We start from the raw sequence: 21,833 nt of genomic DNA on the forward strand, positions 1-21,833 counted from the left end.
TAAACACTCAAACAATACAAAATTATATAAATATATTTTTAAGTATGATTTATTATGATTTTAATTGAATGATAATTATCAATTAATTGGATACATTATCTTAGTAAGAATTGCTTGATGTAAAATACAATTAAATTATTTGAATATAAATTCGTGAAACTTAAAAGCCACATCATTGAAAACAAAAATTTACAATAATTTCTCTATAATTTATTAACCAATAATTCAGAAAAGAACATGCAAAAACCCATATCATAACAGTAATTACAAGTTCGATCTTTTCAAAACCTCCTCGTAAAAGGTCTTTAAAGTAAAACCATTGAGGTAGTTAGATAATTATATGTTTATTGTTTTAAAATATCTCTGTTATTTCGTAACAATACAATAAATTTTATGCAAATAATATTTATATTTAATATTTCATAATTGTTCAAAAAAATAATTACACATTTATAGATTTTTGTATAAAATTTTAAAAATAAATTGATTTAATAAATATCAAAAAAATTTAATTTTAAATACTTAAAATTTAATTAATTTTGTTTATTTATTTATTGCATTAATAAATATTATAATTAATTAATTTTTTTAATGAGCAAACTATTCACCCGCTGATCATAATTTGGTTTCTCTATCTTGTGAACTTCTGAACCAGATTTATGGGGTGTTTGGTTCACATGTTGAATACAATTGATAGCTGATGGACACTCAAGGTAGCAGGTAAAGTTTAGTTTTAAAAATAAAGGTAATGGATAATGGATAATGGATACATCTATCAATTGCGATTTATATCAGCTCTATTTTTAGAACTGTTTTTTATTAGCTGATAGCTGATTTTATTTTATTTTTTATTTTGACCATATTATCCTTTTTTATTTAACTCAAAAATTAATATTATTAATATTTTTATATTTTTCATTTATAATTTTAACATTTTAATTAACACATTTCAACTTTGTTAAAATATTTTTTATTAATAACATAAAATATAAAATATTTATTTATATCTAAAAACTTAAAATTAATTATAAGCTTTTTCTTTATCAACAATAATAATTACTTTATTATTTTATCTATATTTTTTAAATTATTTAATTATTTTTTAAAAAATTTAATTATTTTCTTATTTCAATAATAAAATAAATAATATAATATAATAGATTTATAATTATATTTTTATTTTAATAATATAATAAATGATACAATATATTAATTTGATAATTATATATTTAATTTAATAATATAATAAATAATATAATATAATAAATTTATAATTTTATATTTATTTTAATAATAAAATAAATCATATAATAAATACTCTTATTGGTCATTTCACATATCAACAGCAACAACTAAATATAGTTTTACCAAACACTCAACATGAATCAGCTATCAACTAATAGTAACAGCTATCAACTAACAGTTATCGGCTGTATTCAACAGTTAAACCAAACAAGTCCTTAATAATACCCGCAAGTTCTATTAGTAAGCTTTAGAGCATATGTTTGAGTTTGACAATTGTTAACTATGATTTTTAAATTAGTCGCATGATTAAAGGCCTAAGCAGGTTATTATATTTGATAATAGTAAACTCTTTTTTAGTAAATTCGGTTTTATATAAGAATAAATTTAGTAATAATCATATTAAATATTTGTAATGAAATTTGTATATTCATTTATATATATTTTTTAATTAATTATATATTTAAATATCAGTATAAATATTCTATCTACAAATAATTAATTTTGTTTTTATATAAAATTAAGTTTATATTAAGCACATCCAATAAGAACTATTTAATTCTTGTTTTTGTAAATGATGCTTCCGTGAGACTCGAAAAATCAGCTCAAGTGTCAAGCCAACCTGAAAACAGAGAAAATGGTGAGATTAATAGTCTATTAGATAGCTATTTCGATGCTCAAGTTAGAGATTTTGTGCCAGTAGAGAATGTAATAATGAAAGTTTCAATAAATAATTTGGCTGAGTAAGTATACCTGATTAATATCTATTATTTATATTTATATTTTGAAGGCTAAATATCCGTTGTAGCTATCTATAAGAATCACAGATATTTGACTAATATCTCGATATTTTCTCTTAAAGATTTAACCTTATTATTGACTAATATTACTGATGCTTGGTATAATTGGTGCTTGGTCTAATAGGTGAGTGTTTAAACTTACTTTGTCATCATTGTTTGTGTTTGTTTGGCCTAACTAACTCGAGCACCCTTTTACTTGGTCTAAGATACTTGAGCTATTTTTACTCGATGCAGTTATCGGACCTTACATGCTCGATACAGTTAACCTGAGGCGTGTGATAGCCAATTTGGCTCCCTAGTGATGACTTTTCTTTTTTGCTTTGATTTTTTGATTGGGTATTGACATTTTGACTGTCACGTTAAATTTTTTGACCAAATAGTAATTTTTTGACATGATTTTAGACAAATAATATTAGTAAAATTGCCAAAAAAAATTTATAAATGTACCAAATCAATAAATAAATGATTGTTAGATATGAGTAAGTATATAACCATCAGTAAATCGATGAATTAAGTACTTAAAATACATGTTAATTACTATTGGTAAAAGGTATATGATATAATTAATTTTTTTCAAAATAATATATTTAATGTATGGCATTGTAGGGTGTATTTGATGTATTAAAAAATAGTGCATCTATTAATCACAAAGAAGCAATTGTTCTTTAAATGTATGAGTGAGACTTGCTTTTATTGTGAGTCAGGATAAGGATGCACATATATATCAAAGTATTTAATAATATGTGAACTCAAAATTAATTATTTATATTGAGATGTGTATAAAATTAATTATATATATATATAATTACATAATGCATTCATGCAAGCAAATGTTAGCTATTAAAAGGTTAAAAAAATCAAGGCATGTTGCCAAACGAATAGCTGTGTGTTCAGTAGCAGAACCAAAAATTGACATTAGGGGGGCGAGTGAAAATTTAATAATTTTGCTTTCTCTTACAAAAAGAATAGTAATCACTTTTAATTGAAATTAAGAAAATAGCTTATAAATTTTAAGAATTTCTTTTTTTAAAATACACATCAATAATTTTATTTTTACTCATAATGTTAACTTTTTAATTTTACTAACTTCAATTATTATTAGTTCACCATTCAAACTATAAAGTAACGATTTTATAAATTCATAATTTATGCACGAATATAATTATCAAAATAAAACACAAGTTATTATAACTTAATAATCATAAAATTTTGCTTCCATCTATACTAAATAACCTATAAATGAAATTATCAATTTTAATTATGAAATAAAATGAAAAAAAAAGAGAATAGTAATAGTTAATGAATGAGAAAGAAAGTTGAGTTTTGAGTCTTGAATCTTGAAATCATGAACTTATAGAATATATATATATATAAGTAACTATGATTTATTATTTTGATCGACTAAAATATTTATTTAATTAAGAGTTTAAATTATGAAATGTGCTAAATTATGATTATGACAAAAATTAGATTTAAGTATGATAAATGAATTAAACCAAGAGTGCGGCACTAATCTAATTAAGAAGGGCACAATGAATACACAAAAATAAAATCTAAAAAGCTCTTGAACTTTCTTTTTTTTTTTTTTTTTTTTTGGGGCAATGACCCTATTGGCGCACCCCCTAATTCCGGCATTGCGTTTGACTATGTTCGTCTAACTGTCATAGCCGTTTTTCTCCCTCCGAGCTAACATTTCCGCAACCCCCATTTTACACTCTTGAAAGTTGGTTGCCTAAGCTCAATCCAAATCAGAAATTATTTATTCATGAGTTTAATTCAATGACTGAAATGAAATTTTAAATTTAAATCTTAATTAAAATTAATTACATTAAAATAAAAGAAAATTTATTCAGCACTTTTAAGCATATATTTATTTTTCTTGTAAGATTTATTCTATATATATTTTAATAAGATATATATATATATATATATATATATATATATATATATATATATATATATATTTTAATACAACTGAAATATTTTATAAATTGACCAAATCAAGTACTTTACAACAATTACTCTTCAATTTTGTCATAAGCTAAACAAAGTGTCAAATGTTGTTTAGGACAAACCGAGTCAATCAACTAATTATGTACGATATATTTTAAACCTTTGCATGTTAACGTCAATATTGCTCCCGACAGGTTAATAATTTAATATCATGATGGAGAAAGGTTAATTTTGTGCTTATTATACAATAACATTTTAGGCTTATTACCTTATCGATAACAGTGATAATTAAATAATAGAGTTAAAGATTGAGTTGTGAAAATACATTAAATACTACATAATGTTTAAATTTTAAAATTCATTCATTTAGTCTTTTAAATTAAATTATCTTTTACTATATGGTATTAGAGTCTAATATATATATATATGTACTTTAATTTATACGTGTACATCATATTAATCACTACATATTAATAATGTCTGTTTAACATTCCATTTAAAAATTCAAAACTGTTTTTCTAAATAAAAATATTATTTTAAATACTGTTAAAAAATAATTTAAAAAAAAATTATTTTATAATTTTAATATTTTTATAATTAAAATTTATCAAATTTAATTTTAAATTATTTTTAATACTCTCTAATTAGTATATCTAAAAAAAATTATTTTTTCAACAGCAATACTAAATATGCCCTAAACATGTTAATCTAATTAATCATGTTTTTGGACACTACCACTCAATAATTCAATTACATCAAATATTAATAGAATTTAACACGTATTAAAAACATTTATTAGGAAAATATTTCACATATTGAAAAGCACAAAATTAAAACTTAATATGTAATATTTGATTCTCGTCATTTATTAATTTAAACTTTGAATTAATTGAAGTGTACTTTCTTATAAATAAAATATAATTATTATTTTATTTTGCTAATGAAAAGTTGTTGGATTATAGAGAAAATAAAATGCGTTGAAATTTAGATGAAAGAAGAGATTTCTGAGGGCCACTTGAAATTTGGGTACAGGAATGGGCACTGTCCCTCCTTCATAACTTTATGGAACCCAAGCAGCCATGACGCTAGAGTTATTAACAAAGAATTTACATTTAAGTAAAAAAAAAAGCGACATTATTTTTTAAAAAGTTTTTCAGCTAAATTATTTATGAGACCTGATGCTGCCTAGTCTAACTTATCTTCTATCGTCATAATTAAGCGTCCGAAAAAGAGAGTAATAGAGAATTTAGCTATTAAATTATATAACATTTATCCATCACATAAAGTATCCAAATTTTCTACATTTTGACTAATTATTAAGATTTTAAATAAAAAAATTAAATTAACAATTTATAGTTATTGTCTGAAATTTAAATGAATTAATTAAATTGATAAAAATTAATTTGACTCTTAACTTGTTACATACTAATTCCTGATATTTATTCATCTTTAATTTTACTTAGGCTAATTCAAAATGATAAATTAAAAAAAATAAAAATATATGAAAAGAAATAGTTGAACATGCTAACTTAATCGAGCCTAAACTAATCATGAATTAAGCTGAAAGCAAAACATCTCAATGGTTAAAATGAAATTCCGAAATTAAGCAATTTACCCTCTGCTCAAATATGGAAAAAGAAGAGAACAGTCGAGCCAAATTCCTACTGCGAGTCATCTCCACAAATAAATGTGGACCACTTCCATGATTTAGCACGCTAACAGTATAAGCAACGTGAACACGCAAAATGTTGAACTTTGGACTGTCAATTCCATGATCTGAAAGGACAAAACAATGCATAACATGTGCTTTAGTTCAGGGATCTGATAAATATCTACAATTTTTCACTAGTCTCCAACAGCAAGTACTATTCATTACATAATCATGTCACCAGAAGCAGTCATATCCCAGGCAACAATTTAACAAATTTGTCAGGTTGCTTTGTAGTGAAATTCATCGATTGTAGAGTAAATCAGGCCTTCATCTTCAAGTGACCTAATAGATCCCCTGGCAAACACAACACAGTAGATAGTACAAGAAATTACTTAATGACAATAGTTGGAGGAAGAGGCAAGTAGAGAGAGAGAATACTTTATCTTCTCCATGGGAAGCCTTAGCTGCTGGCAAAGTTCATCGATGTGTGTGCCTTTTTCTTGCCCCCTGTGAACAGAACAAAATTCCGAAAGTTTGGTACACATATGGCAAGTGACTTAAGTCAAGTGAAAAAAAGAATTGCAACGAACGTTCAGAAAATCGGTTAGCACCATAATAAAGTACGAAGAGTTAGAAGTAACAAATTTAAAACGCTGCAGCACAGAAAATAACTCCATCAATGCAGTCCACAAATACAATCTCTCCTGCCCATGAGTCAAGTGCGGTATTATGAATGAATTGAGTTAATTGCACCTCCATTAATTTAAGTGATTATTCTGTTTCAATCACTAAAATAAATCTCTCAAATCAAACATTAATTTTATTTTACAAAGTTTCTTAAACTTGCAATAATAGATTACAAAGTAAAAAATAATAAATATATTATTTTTATCTTTTTCAAAAAAGAAAATCACTATATTATCCTCTTTTCCTTTTCTTTCGCTTTATCACACATTTTAATTTCTAATAGTTAAATTAATGGATATTTATTCACTAATAAAATTATTTTATTTTTATAAAATTAATATTTATTAAATTTATTAATTAAAATTATTTATTAATTTTTTATTTGATATTAGTTTATTTTGGCTTAACTACATGCTCATGGAGTGAAAACTAGAAACCATAATCAAAATTACTTATGGAATGTCATTATAGTTTAATTACGAAACTGCCATTGATGTTTAAAAATTATTTTATTTTATGTTTTAAAATAAACTAAAATTATAACCTAATTAAATTAAGGCTTGAATTTAATTATTTTAGAGTTGGCCCTTGAATTAAATTATTTAATAGAAATTAAATTTTAGCAAATAGTATTTTCAAATTAAATGTTTAAATAAAATTATTTATTATGAGCTCAAATAAAGTTTACTAAAATTTAAATTAACAAAAAAATAACAAATAGAAAAATATAAATTCATAAATAATTTAGTAAATAATTATTTTATTGTTAAAATTTTTGTCAATTAATTTGATCATGAGAGAAAAAAAGAAGAAAAGAAAAGAGGTAAAATGATTTTTTTTTGAAAAAAGGAATAAAATAATTTTTATTTTCTAATGAATTTTTTAAAATAAAATTAAAAAATTTTATTATGATAAATTAAAAATAAATAATTGAAATGAAATAATAATTTAAGATGGAGGACACCTACGGTTTGACACCAAACTTATTAAAAGAAACAGGCATTGAAACCTATATATTAACTTACTTGTATACAAGCCATCTTACAAAGAAACAAGAATAGAATTTTGTGCATCAACAACTTTGTCAAAGGTTCTTAGGCCTGTTTAACATTGTTATTGAAATTGCAGTTAAAAAAATTATTTTTTGAAATATACTAGCTAGAGATCATTAAAAAATAATTTAAATTAAATTTAACAAATTTTAATTATAAAAACACTAAAATAATAAAATAATTTTTTTCAACAGTATTTAAAATAGTACTTTTATTAAAAAAAAATAATTTTGGACTTCTAAATGCAATGTAAAACAGGCACTTAGACTAATTGATGTAAAATAATAACAAACCAAATGATTAAGAGATACAAATTCTAAGAAGAAAAATAAATTTAAATTAATTATCCTATTATAATAATAAACTTTCTAAATAAAATATTTAAAAGATATATTTATAGTAAAATAACTAATCCTACTAATATTAGGATTAGAAAATTTCCAAATTAACTTAATTTCCTAAATAAAATAAAATACTCACTTTCCAATAGAACTCCATAAACATTTCTAATTAATAATAGAATTTCTAATCAATATAAATCCAAATTTCCTAATTCTACAATAAATATAATTTCATCTTCCTAGAATACACCACTAATAATATTTCTACTCAATTTACCTCACAAACCACAAGGCAAAACAGCCATTGTTGAACTTGAAAGAGAGATGCATTAATGTGAAAGATAATTATTTTATGCAAAACTCACATGCTTGAAGATTGTTGCAAATATTCAAGAACTAGCTGATCACAGTCCTTTAGTCCATCGACGCTATATTGCTTGGATAACTGAGGAAACAGAATAAGATTGTAATGCCAAACACATAGAAAGAAGGGAAATGGAAAATAAACTTTGCCCAGTAGTCTCATACTTGGATAGATGTGGATGTCTGATTTCCATTTGATCCACTGCGCACAGGTGTGTTCACAGATGATTCAACCATGTGAGACTGAATTGAGGCACCTCCTTGCAGCTTCAACTAGTGCAAAACACAATCAATCAATACCAAAATATAACATATGCTCATAATCCGATTTTCAATTAGTGAACACATTTACCAGCTCTAAATGATCAGTACCTGCAATTTGGAATTCTGCAGATGGGTGTGTATGCAATCAATGAAGTGGAAAGTAACCTCATCAAAGTTTGTCACAGGCCTGCAAAGCACAGCAAATCCGAAGCCATAGAAAACTTACACATGCTTAAATGCAAAGTACAAGCAAGAGAAATGGAAGCCAATTGCGTTTTAAAAGTATACACATCCAAATCACATAATCATGTGTTGGAGTGTTGGTCCTATCAATTCCAGAAGTCATATCTGGTTTGCACACATACATGTATATAAAAAGTCTCTCTCCAAATCTTAAGCATGATGAGTTTTGTATGAAATACACAATGCTTAAAAATACTGCCCCTGATGCGATAATTTATGATATACACTATTAAAGAGAAAGCAAGTGATAAATAGGCATGCAATAATGATACAAAATAGAGAATTTTTTAAGCTCATACCTCACAGAGAAAGCAAGCAACTGCCTTACACCGTGGAAACTTCTCAAGTGCCCATTAATGCGAACGTACATCCCGTCTCTATTACAGAGTGGATTGCAGTAAAAATCCAAAATATCTCAATGTTATAGACCTTTTTATTAGTAAAAATAAGGCATAAATTTGTCAGTCCAAACAGTTCACCAAGGGAAGTGAGAAAGAAGACTCACTGTATATTCTGCATTTCGGTTGTGTCAAAATTCTCATTCACCCTGTTCAAAGTATTAAACGTGTTAAAATTATATTTCAAAAACATAGAACAGAGCCAAGATCTAAATTACTACTGGAATTTTTCAGTTTTATATATTCTTTGTCCTCAACATTTGAGTTGGCTTAAATTCTAAAAAGCAATCCACGGGGCGATAGAGAAGGTGGGAGGTATTAAAAGCCCAAATTTGATAACAATCTTCTATTAATAGATAGAATCACAGAAACACATAATACCATCTTCTACAACCAATTCGGCCTGTTCCATCGTCCACAATGAAACCAACATCGGTAACCTTTTCGGCTTTATCAAACACCATTCCAACCACCGTAACCTAGATCAACATGAAGTGAAAAATACTCCTCAAAAAATCTTCCTTGAAAAGGAAAACAGAGGTTGTTTTCATTTAGAATAAAAAAAAATAATGAGAATATCTGAAAATTCATACATTAGTAACATCCACGCCATCGATCACAAAACTTGATTTCTCATCACCAGAGTGAGAAGCTTGACTTATCTGCTTCACTGTCGCCGGAACCAAACCCTGGGAATCGCGACTCTGGAGCCAAACAAAATCGATTAGAAAAGGAACCTAGAAAATAAAACCCCTATCGAAGGCCAAGAAAAGAAGTAATGAATCAATCTGAAAGCACAAATAGACAAATAGATCTTCCATTTCAAATAAAGAAGACAGCAGTTTTTTGACTGGAGTGAGCCTTTCTTTTCTTTTTCTTCTACTATTATTTTATCTCCCCTAAATCTGATAAGCCAACAGTAGAGCATTACTTCTTCATCTATAGATTTGGTTTGTTTTGCTCCTTTTTTTTTAGTTTTCCTAAACTTTCTGACCAGCCAAACAGAGAATAAGAATTGTAAAGACGGCTATAGAGGTCCTATGACTTACTTTCGCAGGAGATGGAGCCGAATCGGTGAGCTGAGTTGACTGGGAGGGCATAAATCCACCGCCGGAGAAGGCGGAAGTGACATCGAATTGGGTGCTGGAAAACATCTCGGAAACCCTAGAATCAAAAATTAGAGGGAAATAATATTCAAAAAGGAAGACGGGAGCGAGTTGTGAGGAATTGAGGACTGTATCGGACAAGTTTCCCGCCATTTTGGTTTTACTTTTCCCGCTTCTTCCCCGCGCGTCATTTTGGAAATGAATTCCATCAGATTTTGTTGAATTTAATTCCTCATTTTAGATGTTTGATAAAAAAAAATTATAAATTTCTATTTTAAAAAATCAAACATTATAAATTTCAATTTTACAAGCTCCATTATGTTTTAAAATTTAGGCTTTTTTTTTTCAAAATAATTTATACTTTTAAAAAAATGAAAATATTTTTTTTTTAATTATAATATTAAATTAATTATATATATGTATAAATATTATCATATTTTAATAAAACTATTAAAATTAAAAAAATAAAAAATGACTTTCTTATCTAAAAAAAAAAAGAAGAAAGTCATTTTACTTGACTTAATTTTTTTACATTAAATAGAAAAATATTTTTTTATTTATCTATTTTTTTAAATGTGGAAAGAAATAAAGTATTAATATAAATACATTTTATAAAATAATTATAATGATATTATTTTTATTTCTCGCTCATTTTGAGTATAGAACTCTAATCCTTTGTTTAAATTGAGAGAAATGGAGAAAAAAAAAATGTAATTATGGATAATAAACAGAGAAAAGAAATGAAAATAAATGAAGAGAAATGAAAGAAAATTAAAATTTTCAATTTCTCTTCATAAATTCAAAATATTTCTTTTCAATTTAAAGTGAAATGAAAAAAAATAAAAAGAATTAGGTACTATTTATATTAAAATTACTTATACACTCTTAACATTATATAATAATAAAATCATAAATTATTTTCAGCTATTTTAGCAATGTATCCAAATAATAAAAAAAATAAATTTTTAATTTTTTTAATTTTTTCATTATTTCTCTTCTTTAATTTCTCTTTAATTCTCTTGCACAATTAAGGATCCAAAAGGTAAAGGATTCATAAAGATTTAGAAATTGTCCAAGTCATTGACTTTTCGCTGTAGAATGGTTAAGATCGACAATTAGATGATTTGACATTCAAATTTTGAGGGTGTTTGTGATTTAAGCCATAGAGTTTCGTTTATCATCTTCTTTATTTGCTCGCTTTTTGAAAAAAGACTGAAGTATTCAGATTAAAGATGTGTACCGTGACGCTAATTATTATCCTAATTTTATTAATCATCACATCTAGAAGAGTTTTACTTAATTAGACCGAAACTGATAGATTATGCTATGGACCAGCCAAAATCAAAATTTTAAAATTGTAAATGTAGCTGTTGAATTTAATCAAAACTTGAACCAAGAGAACCCTAAATGGTTGGTTTACGAAAGTTTCAATTAAACAAGTAAAATACATTAGGTATAGAAAGAAAAAAAGAGATAGATCTAAATTAACTTAAAAAGAATAGTACAATATAATCTAGAAGTATTATATATTTTTAAAAATTTAACCCAAAATCATTTAGAGTAGAGAAAGGAAATTTATATAGCCGATCATAAATTTTTGAGATAAAAGCTTAGTTGAGTTGAGTTAATTTCTTTTTTTCTAAGAAAATAAATAACGTTAGTTAATTCTAAAATATTCATATCTTGACTTGTAAAAATTTCATGAAACTTGTTTAATTATTTTTATTAATAACTACGTGGTTTTCTATGCAAAATTGCTTTATCTTATTTATCAGTATTCATTATTTAGATTGTAATTTGAGATAGGATTTGTTAATTTGTATTAATTTTGAATGTTCTAATATTGAACCTGATAAGCATAAAAAAAGGCATAGACTTCTAATAATCAATTATAATATATTAAAATTTTATGAGTTATGTTATTTCAAATATCTTACTTTCATTTTCAGAAATTCTTTAATGTTATTATTTCTATGAATTTAAATGATAATAATACTTATAGTATTAAATGTTATTAAAAATAACATAAGTATTATGAGAGCTTGAATTTATTTTATGTTTTGTTAACCTAACAATTGGTTCATATGTATTTTCGGATGAACTTTTTTCTATTTTATTATTAAAAATAATTTTAAAAAAGTAAAATAAATGAATTTAAATTATTGAATTATATTAAATATGAATTATATGATATTTAATTAAATTTTATTTTTTAAATTATATCATATCAAATATAAAAATTATTTTCAAATAAATTATAATTTACTTGAAATAAATTCTATCTTATAACTCATTTGAATCAAATTAATACTGTATTTTTATTTGATTAATTAAGAATTTCAATAATTACAAACAATTTCAATTCCATTTTACCCTTTTTTTTTTTACCTTTCAAACAAATCCATTAAAATTTTTATATTCATATTATTTAAAACAATATTTTTTTTTACTAAAAAAGAAAAAACTTCCGAACTAATCTCAAACGTGCAAAAAGATATTAAAAAAAAAAAGGCACTTTTGGGATTTAATTAATTTATTAGTTCAAAATGTAATCGTGGCAACGTAAAATAAATGGATAACGCAAGAAAAAGGAAAATCTACCAGTGTGATGGTGTATAAACCAATACTGAAAAAGCACGTATGCAATGTATAACTTCAAATTATTCTTTTGGTGCATTTTTCCAGAAAGAAATTCTGAAGCTAACCAGCGAAGGAAAACCAGGGAATAAATTCGTGTGGATGAGCAAAATGCTATACCTCGTAGTCGTCGCTTGGCTTCCAGATTGAGTTTCACCAGCTTTGGTCAGGGGGCAAAATCTCCACTTAGCCATGTAGAACAGGGCTCGACATCCCAGTTGTTTGGACCAGAAATGAGGCCAATGGTGTACAGAAAATTATCGAAAAAATTACATGTTACAACATCGATTATACTTGAAAATTCTCCACACAAACTGATAAATAACAAATGCCAAAACTTGTCCATTGTAGGGAAGAACGGAAACTTTGATGGTGTATGAAAATTGGACAAACATAATGATTGGTTATTAGAGGAACCTTCTGATTTATGCCTTAGTTGCCAACGGTATGTATGTATGCTTACAAGAGTGTTGAAATATCACCACCATTTTCTAACCACGAAAATCAATCTTTTTAGTCGCAAGGCGAGATTTCAGCTGCACAGTAATTATTTGTGGCAGATGCAACATTAAAAAATATGACAATAAAAAAAAAAAAACTGGTAAAAGCAAATAGTGAGGTCTGAAAATCAAGCTAAAGAATTTTTAATTCCAGGCTCAATATTCTAATCCAGAAAAGATCAAAAGCAAAGGAGAATTTAATCATGTATGTAGCAATACTAGTCAACATGTTCATTCATTAAGATTTAAGAGTAACGCTAACACTTCAGTTCCAAAAATTAAATAATGCAGTGACCATTTTACACCTAGGTTATCACTGTAATCAAAAGACATTGTGTGACGTAGGATTAGGAATCATGACCTCATAAATGTTCCTATAGCTATATGCCACAGAATGGGAAGCAAGCTACAAACTTCCTCCTTCCCTTTTGGTCCAATAACAAGGCTACACTACGGTGGTAGACATCCCCTCCAAACTCCAAAACCCAAATTCTTTAAGAGAAACCACAAATTAAGGAAGAGAAAAGCAAGTTCTAAATGTATCAGATTTGGAAATCCTAATTTCTGCTGAATAAACACGTTTATATTCAAGCCTCCATAACTTTTCAGCATGATCTGTAAAAAGGTACAATTTAGTTGGTGATCATTCCTCAAGAAATCAGGTAAAGAGTCCAAAAGCACTCTCGAAAAGTGTATGTCTATCATTGAAAGAAAAATATTGAGTACTTGGAGGTTCCAACATTGAAATAGGAGCAGAGGATCAAATTTCAAAGTTCACAGGATTAACCAACGCAACAGAAGACCAGCTATCCCATAATGAGTTTTTGACAATTCAATGCTCATAAAATACTTTCACAATCACTTAAACCAAAGGGAATGGGAAGACTTAATTAATGCAACTTAGAAAGCAGCAAATCCACATTTACTTTCTCCTTAACATATTGCATTACTTAATATGAATCATAAAACAAGGGCACACCTGCTCTATATACTTCAATTGAAATAAAACTTCACTTGTTTCCAACTCCTGGAAAAACAAAAGAAACTGCATGAATATTCATTATCATTGGATAACATTGAAAAATCTTTGTATACAATAATAAAGAGAGCGAAAGAATAAGAAGTGTTCACCTGAGGAACAGCGCAGTCCGAATTGGATGGATCCAAAAGAACAGAGCAAGAACAATCCCAATCATGAGTTTGGACTTCGGAAAGTGGTGCCGTGTAACCTCATCAACTTCAATGTAAGCTTAATAGACTGGAGTAAAAAAACATGACATCTCTAGAGACATTAATTGATGAAATAAATCAGACAAAAAGGTGGTCTAAAACTTGATTATTCCCTACGCCAATTCAGTAAACCTTATCTAAGTGGCTGTATAGCCACAATCTTAAACCTCGTAGGAATTAGGAACTTTCACGCAAAAACATGAATGGTAACGTAATACATAGATATCTGTTTCAAGAAATTACCGATGCCATTTCCCACATATGGTTCCTTCTGCATATTCTCCTGTACCATCATATAAGACTTCTTGACATTGGAGCCAATTACTAATAGCACCCAGATACTTGTCCGCAGGGCATCCCTGAGACAATGAATAATTTTCACTGCAAGGCTCAATAATCCAACCCCACAACAACCCCCAAAAAAAAAAATAATAATAATAATAATATTGCGCCCCGAGCACACACAATAGAAAAGACTAGGAACACACACTTTCTTCATCTTTGTTGGCGAAAAAAGAAAGAAAAACACTACTAAACCATGTTTAAACTTTAAACAGATCCCTTACATGTAAGCCAACAATCTCTGCTGGATCCAGTTCCAGTGGCTCACCAATGGAATCAAAATCCCTGCAGGAACATAAATTTAAAAAGATGAGACGACATACATCCTCTGCTCATTTCCCCAAATAAGAAATTTGAAGCAAGTGTTAAAGGAAGGTAAGAAACATGGCCATAACTAACTTGGAAATTTTGCCGCATAAAATATTCTTTTAGTGGCAATCTCCATTATAAGCAAACTAAGAATCTTAAGCAGCAGTACATTTTCTAAGTTATTTTAACGTTGGACAAAGTCTTCATTGAGCTTTAACCATCCAAGATCTCCATTGGTTTGAAGTAAGTTCCTAGATCCAATGCCCTAGAGTCAATCATAATTTTGGCTCCTATATCTAACAAAGTTTTGTCTTTTCAATGACACAAAAACCTGATCAATCGGTCGTTCGGAAAAAATGATGAACTGCTACCTTCATATAAAGCTTGTCTTCAAATTTTTTTTATCTCAATTGATCACTAATAATACCATCTGTAGGCTTAAAGATTTTACTAAAAAAAAGCAGTACATCAGCCATAGGTATGCAACCAATCATGCAAAGAAAGGAACTTTCAAAAAGGAACAAATGAATAAATGGGAAATTTTAGACAAACAACAAATCTAAGTTGGGCAACATAGATAAAGCTTACTTGGACATTTGATCAGACCATTCAGGAACTGTTGCTTGAAAACAACCACCAATTCTAGGACGAGATGTATATGGCTCAGGGTATTTTAACATGAGCGCTATTGGACCCCACTTAAATTCAGGAATTCCATTGCAACAACTGATGCTTTGTGATTTCATAAAGGAAGCCTCTAGTGAAACTTTGCCAGCTAGCTTTGAACAAGATTGACAAAACCATTCGTCAGTGGGTGACATCTTTGTCTTTGGATTGCAGCAAGGTGCATGAAATGCCTTTTCACAATGATCACAAAGCAACATATTTAGTGTATTATCTAAATTAACGCATAGCTCACAGGATTGGAAACTGTCGCTCCCCTTATTATTTCTTACAATTTTAGTGGGAACACTTGCACTCTTACACCAATCTCCCACAAGCAGCCCATGACTTCTGAGAACAGAAATGCATAGTTCTCTTATTTGGATGTCTTCACCTATCACCAACTCATCACTGTGGCATTCGCTGCCAATGCCTTCCTCGCATTTTTCACCAGAAATGATAGAAGATTCAACGCTATCATCAATTCCAGAAACAATATCTGTCTTTATATGACCACTCTTGAATGTGTTAGTGGGTGCTTCATCAGTTTCTGGCTCAACTGGGAATACTATAGCAGACTTTTTCTGAAGTTTTCTTCGCTTGCATGATGCGTCCCAACCGCAAGTGCACGGGTCGTACAAGTAGTATAGAAAAATATCGATCCCACGAGGAGTTGTGTTAATGATTGAATTTTCGATATAAAAGTTGACTAAATTGAAGTATTTATGAGATTAAAATGATGAATTAATGGGTAATGGAGTGTGAAATCTAATTGTGCAAAATTAATATTCTATTCAACAATGTATTAATTAAACTAAAATTGCATCAAATAGAAATAAGCAAGTTCAAATATGGCAATATTTAAATTGGCGAATGATTAAATTCGATTAGAAATTAACAATGTTAAAAAGCGATTCCGAGTTCGGATTTCATATTCGAGCTATTTTGGGATTTTAAATTGGTTATCCAATCTTGTGAAACTAATGGGTTTTAAGGAGATTAATTCTTAAATCCTTTGAATTCCCTTTCGAGTGAGACAAAGAGTGCCTTAATCAAACTAATCCTACTTTCGTGGAGTTAGAATTAATTAAGACCCATTAAGTTCTTTAATTAATCTATGAATCCTCTTAATCCTTAGCCTATTTCTAGGTCTAAGTTAATTAAGTCCACTTCCTGATTATCTATCACAAGGCCTTCTCCTTTCGGTGCTTCAACCATGGATTAAGAACATTACTCAATGGGATCCTACATTAAGCATGTCATTAAGCATACAAGAAATGAATAAAACTCATTAAGACCACAAAATATAGATTACCCAATCAAAATCCACAAAATATCCCAAATATTACAACCCTTACTCCATAATCAAAAGTAAACTACTCACTATCCATAATGCTTACAAGATATGATGAGTTTAAATGGAAATAAAGCTTTAATCTAGGCTAAGAAGTAAGTAATTAAACACTAGAAGTGTAGAAAAGTGTAAAGAAAGAAAGAAATCTGCAAATCTTAGTTGAAAATGGTGTGGAAGGTGAAATGACTCCTCAAATTCTGCTTAGCCTCCTCCTTTCTTCCTTTGCTCCTTGCCTCCTCCTTCTAAAATGAGAAAATGGGACTATTTATATCATTTTTCTGACATGGAGCCCTAAAATAGTATGTTCTAGGAGGAATACATTAAGGAATCTTCACACCATTAATGAGCTCTTTTGGGATCAGATAAGTGGATCGCATAAGTTATGCACCCTTATGCACATTTCTACCGATTCTCGTTACTTATGCGAAGTCGCATGACTTGGTGCATAGGTTATGCACAATTTCGTGAATCGCATAAGGGAGGTGAGAATGTGCATAAGCCGTGCCTCCTTATGCACATTTCGCTGGTTCGAATAGTGTTCTTCCTCCTTATGCAGAATCGCATAGCTTATGCGGCAAGTTATGCACAGCCACAATGCATATTTCAGCTTGAAAACTTGTTTTTGGCATCTTTTGTCAGAGAAGACACTCCTCAATGGCAAAATTCTCTTTAGTCCTTCAAAAACACCATTTTTTCCTACAATACAAAGCAAAAATTACAAATTAATCCAAAGTTGACAATTATGGAAAACTAACTAAATAACTAATGAAATTAGCTAAAAATGACTAATAACCAAATAAAATGATTGTGAAATTAGACCTAAATGACTATGCAAAATATGTGCATCAAATACCCCCAAACTCAAGCTTTTGCTTGTCCTCAAGCAAACTTTAAAATGTGATGCAAAGTTTTTAGGGGTGCCTTATCCAAAGAGTTATGAAAATCACTCATTAAGGTAACTTAACACACCTTTAGCCATACCAACAATCCATATACCCATCCTTCAAAATGCAAAGAATTTAATGCTTATCCAAGCTTTCACCGCTTAGCCATCAAGTCAATTATCATTCAAATCCCCAAACCAACTAGTCAAAAGAGAGAGTCATGCTCAAAAGGAATTCTAGGACAATTGATAACCAAAGTATCTCAACATGGAATGATAGAATTGAATGAATAGATGAATAGTTTTCCAATCCCATAGGCAAATTCCCTACTCCTATCTCCACTAATGTAGCAAGTACTATCAAGAGATCAAAGGTCTTTTTAGGGATGTAGTGGGGCCATGGGGTTCAAAATGAGACTAAGAAGAAAGATAGGTAAAAAGGATTCAAAGCATGAGAATATTTTCAATTTTGAAACATAAGGTACACTTTATTATATATATATATATTTTTTATATGGGAGAGAAGAATACACAATGAGGACTGTCAAGTGCTAGCATAGTTTACAAAACACATAAAATGGAGGGACATTTTGATACTTTAACTTGTATTTTGTATTTTCTTTTGATGATTGTCCCTAAAATTGCCACCCCCAAACTCATTTCTTTTGATACTTTGGGTGGATTTCTTTCATTTTGAATGGCAATAGTGAAAAGCACATATACTAGCACTTTTACAAGGTGACAAGTATTTCTTCTCCCTTTTTTTTTATTTTTTTTTTATTTTTTTCTCTTTTTTTTTTTTTTTTTTTTTTTTTTTTTTTTATGTACCTAATATTGTAAATAATTATTCTCATGAAAAGGGTTGGAGTGTTTGGTTCATTGGCTAGGTAACAATAAGGATTTCAAGAAAAATTAGAGGTAAAAAGGCTCAAAGGGGTTTGCAAGGGTCAATTTTAATTAGGAAAAGGGCCAAAGGTTTAAAATGAGAAGGTTTAAATCAATGAATGCCTAATCATCTCTCTTTCAAGTACAAGCTGGTATTTCGCCTTGAAAGGTTTAGAAAATTTGTTCTAGGATTGGTGAGACATCATTTGACTACCTTATATCCTTTAATTCCTTATTAACAATTCCTTCTCCATATTACTATTTGGGTGGCTTTTTGGCTAAGAAGATATAGGCAAGAGATAGACACTTCAAAACTTTGCACCTCTTAGGAAACTTTCAATCCACAAACCCAACTAAAGGTAAGTCAAATCACTCTCATAGGCAACTTTTCAATACTCAAGGGATTTGGCAAAAGATTTTAATGCATGATGCATGATTCCTAAAATGAGTAATGCATGAACTAAATGGAGGAAGTCTATTTGTATGCAATTTGTATAATTTCTAAGTGATGTATAATGTGTGTGTAGATGTGTTATGTATATATATGTATGGATGTATATGTAAAATATTTACAATATATGTAAATGAAATGTGATGAGATGTTCCTATACTCAAAATGTAAAAATGAAGCAAAATCAAAATGAATGTGCACCCCAAACTCAAAATTGACATTGTCCTCAATGTCTCAAGTAGTGCATTATCAAAATTCAAAGTAAAGAGAAATTACCAGAATTGTGAAATTTAAGAGCAAAAGGAAAGAGTTACCCGTATAGAGCATTCAAGGTAAAGGGATGCATAAGAAGTCGCATGTTATGCGGAGTTAAGTGTCATCGTAACATGTGCATAGGTAAGGTGCATAAGCCATGCAAAGGTCGCATAAGAGGCAATAGATGTGGCATAGGCTATGCAGATGCTTGCATAAGGGAAATACAACTCGTGCGCTCACAGTAGCAGAAAGGGTTGCACAGGCTATGCAAAGGTTATGCATGAGGAAATTCATAGCTGTGCAGGGTATACAAAAACTGCTGCATGGGAATTGGCAAGGGGAAATGTACAACCAGCAGTAAAAGTATGGGAATATAGACAGAGTATGGGCAAATATGTACAAAAAGGCAATAAGTGCAATAAAAATCAAAGAAGACGAATGTAATAGCTATTCAATAAAACTTCAAAGGAAACAGAATTTAAAAGAAACTAATTCAGAGCAAATCAACAAAATCCAAAACAAAGTATAAATGTTTGAACATATTTACAAAGAAAAGGTCCTACAAGATTGAACAAAAGTAAACTAAACACTAATCTATGTCTATTGTTTTTCCTTTGTCCAAGGATGTTGCTATAATGGTGGTATCGCACGCCATCGTCGAAATGATGGTGCAGGAGGAGGTGATGGAGGTGGGGGTGGCATGCCCAGGAAAATCATGAGTTGCTTCACCATTTCCTTCAGTTCTTTCTGTTTGTCCCTGGTTTCCATGACAAGGTCAAACAGTTGCTCATGACGATCCTTTAGTGTATCAAGACCACTGTCAAGCTTCCTATCCACAAAGTAGATATCATCACTAAGCCTGTCGAGGTAGGTGAATAAGGCTTTAGTGTTGAATGGAGGAGGTGCTGTGGATGAGGTAGGTTCAGCTGTAGGAGGAATGGGCTGAGCAGAGGTAGCTGGAGTGTCCTGAGTAGGCTGAGGGGGTGGGGTAGGGGTAGTAGGGTGCTGTGGGGCTGGTGTGAAAGGTTGGGTTTCTGGTTGTGCAATAGGCTCAGTTTCGGCTGCAGGGTGGCCAGTGTCATCAAAATATGATAAATGGAACCCTGTTTTGGTTAAGTGTGCAGTATCAAAATAGGAAGTGTCCTCAAGTCGGGATTGAGTGCTCACAGATTAAAGCCAAAATGTTTGGCTATGACAGTGATGAGTCCACCCAAAACAATATCACCAATGGATTTGGTGGCAATATGCAGCACATGTTCGCAAAAGAAGTAACCTGGAGACACCTTAACTTTGTGAAATGCACACCATAACATAAAAAGTTCAGATTTGCCCACGCACTGTAACTAGTCCCTCGCCTAATATCGTGCTAGACATCAACCTATGAATAAACCTAAGTGCAGGGTCAAGGATTTGGGATGTTTTGGACCTACCAGCAGAGAAGGTTTGGGGTTGATTTGTTATGATTCTCCAAAATTGGGCAGGATTCCAGATGCCTTTATTGGCTACCTCTACTCCAGTATGTGGTACTCTAAAGAACCCATCAATTGCAAAACCAAAAATGCTATGAAATTGATCCAATGACAGCTCTCTATGTTGCCCCAAGCATCTAAATGTCATAATTGGCTTATGGTCTACATCATGCAAGTTGAGGGTAGCAGAGAATGAAGAAATAAACTCCAAAACTAGAATTGATAAACTACCTCTTGCTTATGCACAAATTCCATCCAACCCATACCACAAGAAATGCAACTACATTATCAAATAAACCCGTAGATTGTAGAGCTTCAGCAGATATATACCTAGTAGGTTGTACTTTCCTATCCTTGAGTATTTTGAAAGCGTCTTTTTGAATTGTATCGTGAGAGGCCAAGGCGCTTTGGATACAAATGGGGTTGTTAAACTGCCCTTCATCGAAGAAGGTGTAGAGGCCGGAGCCTTTGGTTTTTAGGAGGTGGTTCCAAAATGGGGTGGGTGGGTCTTTGCGCTTGGACAGAGGAGGAGCAGAGGGCATGGGTCGCACGGATTTGGACCTAATTTTGCGCTTGTATGTGGTTGATGGAGGTGGTGGTGGTGTCGCTTGTGGTGGAGGATTGAAGGGGGATGTATCAAGACAATGGAGTGACTTCAAGAGGAGAGGCGAAGGAATGGGGTGGGGAAGCCATGGTCGATTGGAGAAGAGATGGAAATGTAGGGGATTTAGGGTTTTGTGATTAGAGCTGGAGAA

The 21,833-nt window shown here is 29.8% G+C and overlaps 2 protein-coding genes across 3 annotated transcripts; both read right to left on the minus strand.

The window, feature by feature from the left end:
• Positions 1-5,741: 5,741 nt before the first annotated feature.
• LOC110657273 (replication protein A 32 kDa subunit A) lies at positions 5,742-10,280 on the minus strand. 2 transcript variants are annotated; one of them, XR_009148404.1, is made up of 11 exons: positions 10,044-10,280; positions 9,588-9,698; positions 9,376-9,473; positions 9,102-9,143; positions 8,896-8,973; positions 8,462-8,540; positions 8,255-8,362; positions 8,092-8,171; positions 6,085-6,153; positions 5,872-6,000; positions 5,742-5,771 (listed from the first exon to the last, which is right to left on the minus strand). XR_009148404.1 is itself a non-coding variant. In XM_058146164.1 (10 exons), the coding sequence occupies exons 1-10, from the start codon at positions 10,251-10,253 to the stop codon at positions 5,925-5,927; spliced, it is 951 nt and encodes a 316-aa protein (XP_058002147.1). In that variant the 5' UTR covers positions 10,254-10,280; the 3' UTR covers positions 5,742-5,924. The 2 variants fall into 2 exon arrangements, 1 of the variants encoding a protein (XP_058002147.1); XM_058146164.1 differs by having other exon boundaries at positions 5,742-6,000.
• A 4,426-nt stretch (positions 10,281-14,706) lies between these two features.
• On the minus strand, positions 14,707-21,620 carry LOC110653195 (uncharacterized). Its single transcript, XM_058146376.1, has 4 exons — positions 21,363-21,620; positions 15,707-16,380; positions 15,034-15,094; positions 14,707-14,826 (listed from the first exon to the last, which is right to left on the minus strand). Exons 1-4 carry the CDS (start codon positions 21,618-21,620, stop codon positions 14,707-14,709), a joined length of 1,113 nt encoding a protein of 370 aa, XP_058002359.1.
• Between the last annotated feature and the right edge of the window lie 213 nt (positions 21,621-21,833).

Source organism: Hevea brasiliensis, chromosome 4 (assembly GCF_030052815.1).
Source record: "Hevea brasiliensis isolate MT/VB/25A 57/8 chromosome 4, ASM3005281v1, whole genome shotgun sequence".
NCBI lineage: Eukaryota > Viridiplantae > Streptophyta > Magnoliopsida > Malpighiales > Euphorbiaceae > Hevea > Hevea brasiliensis.